Raw genomic sequence first — 11,219 nt, 5'->3', positions numbered from 1 at the left:
AATCATTCTAGGTTGTCACAGTCCTAGCATATAAAAAAAACTTATTGGAAAATTGTATCATGGTAACAGGCTATGGGTCTCTAAACTTAAAACAGGCTGTTTTTATACCAAAATTAACCCAATCCACCCTATAAATTCCTCCCCACCCGGTCTGAATTCAATGTACTACTCAGAGTTGGAGGCAGTTTCCATCACGACTCGGTTGAGATACCCAAAACCTTGATCTCGGCTGATAGGCTACGTCATCGTCTCAAGGCCTCGCTCCGTCTCTCAGTCAGTTGCAGGCAAGACGCGAAACTGCGCGGGACGAAGAAGGTGAGTACAGCGATCATGTGAAACCCTGTCTAACAGATGGGCGGCACGTCCGCGCGACCGGCGTTAATTAGCAGCCGCGCCCCGCGTTGCCATGGCGACCGAGTAATGAGCAACAATGTGTCCAGTGTCGAACGAACGCCTACTACTATTACTAATGTCACGCGCGTTAAGTCCCTCGCACGTGTGTACGTAGCCTCGGGCCATCTGTCTGCATATTGAGCTGTGCGAAATATTGTGTGCAGGAGTTACTCCGCAGTTAAATCAACGCAATTTAGATTTCGCTTCGCAGTTGTTTTAAATGAACCAGCATGCAGCTAATGGGGTAAGTGCATTATTATCACTGCAGTGTGTTTTTAAAGAAGAAGAAGAAGAAGAAGAAGAAGAAGGCGTTATCCGAGTCCTTTAACTACACGAGAACGATTATAATGCACATCCCACTAGATGCATATACAATATTTTTTCCATTACATTCGTATAAAACAAGCAATTAATTTCAACACTCAACTGTTTTTAAGAGACAAAAGAAGGCCTTTTTCTTCGACTGAGCTATTCAATTGTTTATTGAGAAATAAAAATTTCATTTTACAGCTATAACAGAAATCTGATGGCCATGACAAGATATTATACATCTCTTAAATAATAAGTATTTATTATTATTATTATTATTATTATTATTATTATTATTATTATTATTATTATTATCAGTAACAGTAATAGTAGTACTATTCCACTATAGTATTAACAAATAACTAAACAGTATTCAGAAACATTATTTCTTCTTCATCCCAGAAACATTAACATTACTTGTACAGGGACATCATTTTATTTTTACTAACATTTTTAATATTAACCTGTCTATACCTTTAGAGAACCGGAAACACCGCTTGCTCCCCCCTCCAAGACTGGAGTTCGATGATACTGGCGTAAAACACAAATCACTCTACTAGCTATAGGAAGGAAGAAAAGTAGTTCATCCATTTACGTAAACTAGGAAATATCGCGATTTTGAGTTTGATAATTTTCATTAGGTTTTTCTTTAATCAAAGTACAGTACTGTATTAAGAATAAGTGTTTTTACTCACGAAGTGAGTTATCCATGCGAACGTATTCATTATGCAGTGTATATTATACTGTCTACAGCACATTAGCGTACAATATAGAGAAAGAAGTTGAATTGAAAAATAATCATAATATGAATATTTAAACACAATTTTGAAAATGGTGGCCGTTCATTTCGATACAGGCTTCAGTTCTTTTGTGCATATTATCGCACTATAGACTATTGCATCTAATTCCAATTGCCAGTTTCGTCCTTCGTACTAGTAACTCATGTTGAAATAATTGTGTACCTACCCTAAGTACTGTACATTCAATCTTCACTTCTGCCCGACCCGAAAATATAAAATTACTCAGACATGCTATCTACTGTCCGTCCAAGTGGTTATGCCGCAGGATTGTAGAAAGTGAGGAAATCACGTGACAGTTAATTACTTAACGAGGCCCTTTTATTTAAGTTAAATTAAACAGCTGTATAATATTACGTAAACTTCCAATTCCTAAGAGAAATTAATGTTTTCAGAAAAGAGCTAAGACAGCCCAGCTTTTACAGAGGGGCGAGCAGAAGCAGGTGGGGGAAATCGGGATGCGACGTAGGCAAACGGACAGTACCTGTGCGAAAATATGATTCAATATTGAAAGCTCTTTCGTCACTGGAAAACGCGAACATATTTCTGGAACGTACTATACTCAGTAACTCAGTACTGCTTACTATCTGCGGTCTTGGCTCTGTGTGGAGTTGGAACTTCCTTAGTAGAAGGGGTGGGAGTGAAGTACATTCAAAAACTCAGGTACAATAAAAATTGAAGTAAAAATAAAATGATGTCCCTGTATTATGGTAACTTGAAGGACGTCCTAACAAATTAGGCTCTTTCTTCATTACAATATCTGCGATTCTGCATCTATCATATTTAAGTAACTGCAGAATTAACAAAAAAATTTTTACGTACTTAAAAGACAAATCTACTTCTAACCAAAATGTCTCCGTTCGAGGAACGTTAAATGGACGTCATCCTCTCCACAAGTCTCATATTATTGTAATGCTAATTATTTAAGCACAATTGAAGTACCAATGTGCAAAAATTGTCAAAAAAGAAGTATTTTGCAGTTGTAAGCAACTTGTTTTCTACAGAGTAATATACAATTCGTGTATATTCCGCATCAGGGACGTACGTAATGGGGTCACCAGGTTTGAATTAAAAAAAATTGACATGTTTAGATTTGACACTGTCAGAGTAACAAAATCTACATCCACATAAGGCATAGTACTTCAACATAATCCCTGTGCTTGGTGCAGCGGTACGATCGAATTATAACAATGCTATCTTTATTATAGCCTAGTACCGACCTTGTGATAAAATGAAACCGACACAATATGAAATTTAACTTGTTTGTTAAAAATTGAATGGCTATGAAACAATCACATTTCAAATATTTAATATTAATAAATATTCCGTAATATAGTAGTAGTAGTAGTAGTAATAATAATAATAATAATAATAATAATAATAATAATAATAATACACATAAACGTAAAATACCGATTATGTAAATTCTACCCTCTGATTCCGGTTCTGGCTGATATGTAGGCCTACAGGCAGTACATCTCACTTGACGATATGTGTCAGAGGAAGAACAATTGTTTGTATACATCTGAAGTCTGACTAGTGTAAAATGTATGAAATGGAGGGGGAAAGGAACTGGCCACCCTACTGCATTATCTCCTGGCTTAGTGGCCTCATAAGTGATGCTTCTTGGTATCACTTGTGAGGGTCAGACCTGTCTTCGGGCAGTTGACTAAACAACAACAATGTAAATTGTAAACATTTTTAATAATGACCCCCTCCCCTTGACAAAATTCTCCTTATGCCACTGTTCAGCATTTTCAAATTTACAATGCGATGTTGGTTGTTTCTTGAAATTACTCGTCATAGACACGAATTTGTCAAATTAAGGACGTATTAAACCCAGTGATTCATCAGCGAATTAGAAAAACAATAATAGGCCTACGTTATGAAAGTAACAAAACATATATTTAATGTCATATAATGTCAAGAGCAAAGAATTAAAGTGTATAAACTTGTAAATATGTTCACTAGCAACTTACCATTGCATGGTTTCATGGATGTTGTAATTTAAAATACTGTTTTTTATCAGTTTGTTTTATTGAGTCTCTGGAATATTCGGAATATATCGTTGTTATTATAACTGCAGCTTGTTTGGAGCTCTATAAACGAGTCCCATCTGTGGAATGGTTAGTGACGACTCATCGAACCAGAGAAGTAAGGTTAGCGGTGCGGTACTCAGGGGCGAATACACTGCGCAAAGCACGCTGGTGTAGCTGCGTTCCTTCTCACATTTCTTTTACCCACTTGGAGCGTGGGGTTCAGTATGAAATAGGTCAGTCAATGTTTTCATAATGCATACTAGATCGTTTCTCACCTCCCCTCCCCCTTTTACCCTGTCACAACTACCCCAACCCACATTCCCTCCAGGTCCGAAGAGCTGTTACTAATAATATCCAATTCGTAACATCTTGCAGACTCCTATTCGTAACTCGCCTATGTAAAGATCTCGCAAGTCTTTCCGATTTACAGCACCACGTGCGCATTCTTTTCACTTCTAGGTTAGTGTCGTCAGAAATGTTGAAAAGAAGGCAATACCACACTGATAAAACATACGTAGCTTGACTTCTATTATATATAAAACAAGAGAACATCAGGCTTTGATTTAGCAACCATAAATGATGTTCTCTTGTTTTAAAAATTGTCAAAGCCTGCTAATTTCTAGACATGGCCCACTAATAATGATTTACATGAACTGCATTTATAAAACAGGAATATGTAAATCTTTAACAATGGAGATGTGGCTTATAACCAAATTTCAGACTGATTCCATTTTATATCCCTCCAGTTAGAAATTTCCTATTTAAAATCCCAAGATACATACATATTTCATAATATTAACTCACCACTAATTAAGTTGTGATCAACGCAATCGAACGCTTTGGAGAGATCACAAAACACAGCATTAACTCGTGACCTATTTCCAAAATTTCTTAAAATTTCGGTTATTAAAAGCTCGATTGCATCATTTGTTGATTTCCTCTTTCTGAAGCCAAATTGGTTAGTACCAAAGAGATTTGAATTTTCAAAGTAGTCATAAATTTGATTGAAAATTACGTATTCAAATATCTTGGATAGCACTGGAATGATATAGATTGGTCTGTAACTATTTGGACTTGATCTATTGCCTTTTTTATAAATTGGGATTACTTTCGAAATGTTTAGTTGATCTGGAAATAGACCTTGTTTTAGACATATGTTGATCATATTTGTAAGAGGAATATAAATCGAATTTAGAACTTAAAAAAAATCATTTGACATATCATAAACGTCTTTTGAATTTAATTTTTTCAAAGTTTTTATTATATTCCATACCTCTTCAGTGGTGACCTCTCTCCATTTAAAAGTGCAGGAGATTTTGTCATTTTTGGTTAGTATTTCCATAGGGGATAGCTCAGAGAATTGAATTTTGGATTTGATTTTGTCCACCGAGTCAGTGAAAAACTCACTAAACTCTTCCGGCGATATATTAGTCTATGATTGTTTATTCGATTTTGAGAGCTACTAGACCTTTCCTTATTTATCAGATTCCAGGCAGTTTTGCATTTGTTATCAGAGTTGACAATAAATTTTGTATTACAATCTAGTTTCGCTTGAGTTAATTTACTTCTGTATTGTTTCTTAATTTCATATAATTTATTTTTAACTGTGAGCAGACCAGTGTCTGGACTGAAATGGAAACAGAATCAAGGATTTCATACCGATGTGACATTTATTTACGGCCATGATTTCTATGCACAACCTAGTACTGACATTCTGTTTTCTTATTATATCTTTTAGTGCACAAACATTCTATCCCTATCATCATCACCATTGATGATTGGAATGTTGGAGTGTAACAATAACTTGCAATGGGAACTTACTATAGAAGGATTGTATCAAATCAACTGTGAAATTTGTTAAAACTTGTAACATTCTAAGTACGGTTTACTTACATTTAAAAAATAATTACAATTTCTGTTTACTTACATTTAAAAATGATTACGTTGTTAGGTAGAAAAGAGCATTATTTCTGTGTCCTGGATTGAATCCTATATAACATTAGAATAATTGAATCGTGTTCCAATATCAAATACTCAACCATGTAGAGTTCACTTAACTCTTTCCCACTATAAAATTTAAGCTCTCTTGCCGCCACCACAATTTTTATTTAGGTCAGGACCTACGTCATATGGCATTGAAAATGTATTGTTTATTGTTACAATTTTACATTTATGCTTTTGACTGTTATGATGTCAATTTCAACGGCAAAAATGAATATTAAAATGTAAGTAATTTTATTGCAGTACAGTAAATGTAGCCTACACCTGAAAATCCAATTTGCTTATGGAATAGCGATATATCGATAATCGTTAGATATATCGACGTATTTTCTACAATATATCGATTATCGAAATTAGGTTTGCAATATATTGCAATATCAATATAATGGTATTAAAATTATCTCCTCCATCACTAGTCCCAGCTCTAAATAATACTCGCTGATTGAATAATGGACATGCGTTTATACTTCCTAAACGGCTGATCACAATATGCGTACTAGACAACGCGGGAATATCTGCCCAGCGTTGCCAAGTCTATCTAAAAATAAACAGGAGATTCGAACATTTAAAATCAGGAGATTTCACTAGATTATGTTACTTGCAAATGTTATCTACTGATGCTGTCAAAAAATATTTGTTTGGTTCCTCATTAACATTTCACTCTACTTATTTGTAAATATAAATTAATTGTTAGTCAAACTGGTTAACACTCACCAAACATGACCATTTCCTTCTTCACGAACACAACGACCCACCGTTTCTCTGTAAAGGAATAACACCGGGAATGTAAGAATTCTATAGCAATCGAGGATAATTCGCAATTCAGATTATACATTTCAAATTCTTCACATTGCATTTGTTTGTAATAGTTATTCATGGTACAAGTTTGTGTATTCGTGAAACTTGTGCCAAAAAAATAACTTTACGAATGTGAATCTTACAATGTTCTTTTCTACGATAGCACAAATTTACATTAAATAAATATTTCAAGTTGCAGAGGTTATAAGATCACGATTTCACGGCCGTCTGAACTCAGAACAATGACGAAATAAATATCCATGGAATTAGAGCCTGTTCTATTCATGATCATGGCCGTTTGAACCGGTCATATAATCAACAAAGCGGTTAGGAACAGTTGAATGCTACATCTTGTTGCAGTGAGTACTACAGATGTAGCTTCAGAATAATAGGGCTAGATGTAGATATGCATGTTAAATTTGTTAGTTATTTGTGCTACGTGTAATATTTAAGCAATGAAAGATCGAGATAATGCATTAATTTCTTACTGAATGAAGTTTGAAAAACGAGCAGAGAGAGTTTTTTTGATTTCCGAGATTTTTTAAAAAGCACTTCATAAATATTTATTGTACAGTATTTTTTGTACGGTAGTATATTTTGAAAAATCTTAATATACAGTATGTACATTACACTATGAACAGCTGACTGATGTTAGCAGTCTGGCCAACGTACTACAAACTTCACCATCAAATTTAATGTGAAGGAATAAAAATGATTCAGGTACTTGTAATATTTCTTGTTCAACTGGAATAATTTTTATTTCTTTTTTGTTAAGTGAAGTTCGAATTGTTTTCAAATGCAGTGATTTGTTTCGTATAATGTACAGAGTGATTTATATAGAACTGACACATTTCTTTCTTTAATTATTCCGTTGGAAATTCATTCAATGACCCAATTTTAGCACCAAATTAAGCAGAATGTTCTGGAGTTTCGATTCCTTGTCACTAGATGCGCAGATGTTTATGTTTTATTCCTATTGTTGGCAGCTGTTTTCGACATTTTGTCAACGTACACATTAAATCAACGACTCTTCCTTGTGAAGCAATACTGGATTACGAATTCAATTACAGCTACTCAAAGGGCATACCAGAGAGAATTTGGTGTTCCACATGTCATCCATGAAGCACCTATGCACCTGGTTAAAATCGGAGTTTGGTGCGCAATATCCGCACAGAGAATAGTGGGGCCCATTTTTTTTAACCAGACTGTGAACACTGCAGAGTACCGACTGATTTTCATGGAGTTTGTTGAGCAACTGGACGATGTAGAGCTGAGTCAAGGATATTTTCAGCAAGATGGCGCTACATGCCATACATCAAATGAATCCATGGAACTAATTGCAAGTTTCTTTGACGACCGAATAATTTCCAGGAACCTGTGGCCACCGAGATCTCCGGATTTGACAACGCTGGACTTCTTTCTATGGGGTTACTTAAAAGACAGGGTTTACGCCACACGTCCCCAGACATTGGACGATCTGAAGCACAATATCGCACAGGAGATTCAAGCTATTGATAACAGAGTCCTCCAACGAGTGGCCAGTAACATGGAACGACGTGTTGAGTTGTGCCTTATGCAGGATGGAGGACATTTTCAACATTTGCTATAGAGGTAAATAATCTCCCAAAATTCCTCTACATTTTAGGTATAATAAGTTGTCGCTAGCACAATTCGTTTTGAAACAATTAATGAAAGAAATGTGTGAGTTCTATATAAATCACTCTGTATATTCATTAACACTGCCTTTTGCATATGAATTTTACATGCACTGTAGCATACATAGAAGGCAGTGGTTCTCATTACAACACTAGAGCAGTTATTTGTAATATTTCACCATGCACGCTCGTGTCAACAGCGGGCTCATGCGTGACAATGTCTAGTCAGCGCATTACATTGCAAACGTCTGTATTCAAAGCCTGTTCTCGTACTTGGAGTCCTGTGCACGCTTCCCAAGTTTTCAGAGAATTTTCTGAATCACTCTGTACATAATAAAATTCCCCACACACATTTATGTGAAAACTTAATTATCCCTCCGTTCAAAGTTTCTCTAACATGTGTAAACATTTGCATGTGTTCTTTTAAGAGGCGCTCCTCACATCCACATTCTCGAGTGCTATTGTAATAAATGAGTTCACAGAACAAAGAACTCCACATTTACTCAAGTGGTACTGGGTTCGCATCCCTAGGGACCCTTTTGTGTCCCTGTGTTGCGTACGCAGCGCTGAGTATTAATCAATACGAACGCAGAATGCGTACTTTGTCTTTTCAAGAGGCTGGAACACGCTTCTAGTCAGCGATTCTGATGATTCAGTTTCCAATGTAAGTTAATCATATTACACGCAGCCAAATTATAAAGAGTTCAAAGACTACCGAGTTACTGTCGCCTAAAATTATAATGTAGATATAATATAATCTACAGGTAGCTAAGTGCATAGACGTAGAGAGAAGTGATTGAGTATTGCTTTTCTCTGTTTTTCTTTGCATGTTATTGTATCTTTGGAATTAACTTTCCCTGGCTATTTCGCTCTGTACCAATGTACTAATAGAGTGTAAGAATCTATTAAGTTTTAACCAATAAAAGTCTTCTATCAACTGCGATCTTGTCGCACCTGATGCGCATTTGTTTAATATCTTGTCGCACGTGATGTTCAGATGTTAAATATTTCCATTGTTCCCTTAACAATACAGTAGGCCGTGATACATCGTGATGGCCGTGCTAGCGAATGTATTGTCTTAATTTATAGTATAATTTGTTTCTGTATGCTATAAATTATTTATTAATATATTCACGAAATAGTCTTGTTCAAATATCACAAGAGTTCTCATCTTGTCGATGATTCACTAAATGAAAGGAGATATCTGGCTAGTTCAAAATAAAACGTTATAACCTCAAATATTTGTTTAATTTTGCTGTTTCACTAATCATAATTTCAAATTACAGGAGGCCATCCAGACCAATAAAATATGCATATTGTTAGGAACTTAAGGGTCGAATTCATAGTCGTCACTTATAAAATGAGGAAACACTTAAGTAATGAGCATTTCCTTAGCACTTATTTCAGATCGTATTGCAGAGACGCTACTCATTCATATGCCCTGGGCATTCCCTTGACATCGAAAGAAATATGGTAACATGGCTAGACGTGAGCGCTTTCCTACATTCAATTGTTTTCCAGCGCCTTCAAATTGTTAAATCGGCATTATTGTCAAACACAAATACAGAAGTAAATATTATAGAGCTAAAAATTATACAAGATGTCCAGAAAGCATTTTACAGAAAAGAAAGAAGTGAGCTAAGATAACTAGTTATGAAATATGGAGATATCGTCGAAAGTAAAAAAAAGATTGATAATTGTTCTCTCCAAATGAAGAAGTTGACATGGAACAAAATTGCAGTTGAGTTTAATGCAAACTCCGGAAATATTCCTGTAAGTAAATAATTTTAATTTATTTTTCATTTATTTTTATGCTAAACAAAGTGGAAATTATATAATTACGCAAATTTTGACAGAATATTCCTAGGGTAGAATACAAACAAACATGCAAATAACACTTTGTTGGGACGTGAATACTTTTCGAAAAAAAAAAAATACCACTTAAATCTACATGAAATGCTGCTGTATCATAAAATCTCAAAGCAACCAGTACTTTCAGCAGTGGCGAAATCGGTAAGCCTCATGGCTGTATTATGAATTGAAATGAGAGACACCAGAATATCCACAACAGTGTTCTTGTTGAAACGGTAAATTGTTGATCATTATACATCTCTAAAGGGGTTCCATATCTTTTGCTTGCCGAAACTCATTTTCACTTTAATTACAGAACTCAATAAATTAAATTAAATCATAATCATCATCTAATGTATACCGAACCAACTGATTACAATGCATATGAGGAAACACTTGAGTAAGCTGACAAGCTACCTTATTTGAATAAGTATTCACTTCTGTGAGGTTTATGAATTGGAAATTATTATAAGCAACTGCTTAAGTGTTTCCTTACAGTAAGTGTTGACTATGAATTCGGCCCTAAATATGCCCAAGCTCTTTTCGTATTTCAAAAGAAAGCTTTAAGATTAATTTATGGAGTACCAAATACGACTCATTTAAACCTCTTTTTATAAGGTCACAAATCTTGACATTGCCGTCTATGTATGTATTGGCCTGTCTTCTTTACATTCGGAATAACATTAATAATTACATAGCATGCACTTCTGTTCATAAATATTCTACAAGAAATAATACAAATTTATATATTGACAAATGTAAATACAGTATTACTCAAAATAGTTTTCTATTCTTTGCTTTTAAATTATTTAATAGTCTAACTGTTGATATAAGGAATCTTCCATTCCGAGTGTTTAGGACACGAATTAGGACTATATTATTGGCAAATCCATTGTATGATGTCGATGAGTTTTTTTAATATTCATGTATCTTAATTTGTATCCATTGTATGATATCATGTATTTTAAATTGTATATGACGATGCCATACATGTTCCACATGTTTTTGCAAAATAAACTATCTGTCTGTCTGTGTAATTCTATTCTAATCTATCTATCTATCTATCTATCTATCTATCTATCTATCTATCTATCTATCTATCTATCTATCTATCTATCTATCTATCTATCTATCTATCTATCTATCTATCTATCTATCTATCTATCTATCTATCTATCTATCTATCTATCTATCTATCTATCTATCTATCTATCTATCTATCTATCTATCTATCTATCTAATCTATCTAATCTATCTAATCTAATCTGTCTAATCTAATCTATCCTATCTATCTAATCTATCCTATCTATCTAATCTATCCTATCTATCTATCTATCTATCTATCTATCTATCTATCTATCTATCTATCTATCTAT

The 11,219-nt window shown here is 34.5% G+C and overlaps 1 protein-coding gene across 6 annotated transcripts in view; it reads left to right on the top strand.

Moving 5' to 3' along the window:
* The first annotated feature begins 205 nt into the window (after positions 1–205).
* LOC138700895 (nucleoside hydrolase-like) overlaps positions 206–11,219 on the top strand; it is a 35,309-nt gene continuing 24,295 nt past the window's right edge. The window contains exon 1 of one of the 6 annotated variants that reach the window (XM_069827298.1): positions 206–315. Coding sequence is in view for 1 of the 6 variants with exons in the window: in XM_069827297.1 (XP_069683398.1) it covers positions 614–637 (24 nt within the window). In the remaining 5 variants the exon portion in view is untranslated. Of the gene's footprint in view, positions 316–357; positions 638–3,623; positions 3,772–7,527; positions 7,949–11,219 lie in introns of those variants that run through there. The other 5 variants (XM_069827302.1, XM_069827297.1, XM_069827301.1 and 2 more) reach the window with 5 other exon arrangements.

This window comes from Periplaneta americana, chromosome 6 (assembly GCF_040183065.1).
Source record: "Periplaneta americana isolate PAMFEO1 chromosome 6, P.americana_PAMFEO1_priV1, whole genome shotgun sequence".
Classification (NCBI taxonomy): domain Eukaryota; kingdom Metazoa; phylum Arthropoda; class Insecta; order Blattodea; family Blattidae; genus Periplaneta; species Periplaneta americana.
Note: the sequence above shows the minus strand (reverse complement) of the source record. Positions and strands in the feature narration are given on the sequence as shown.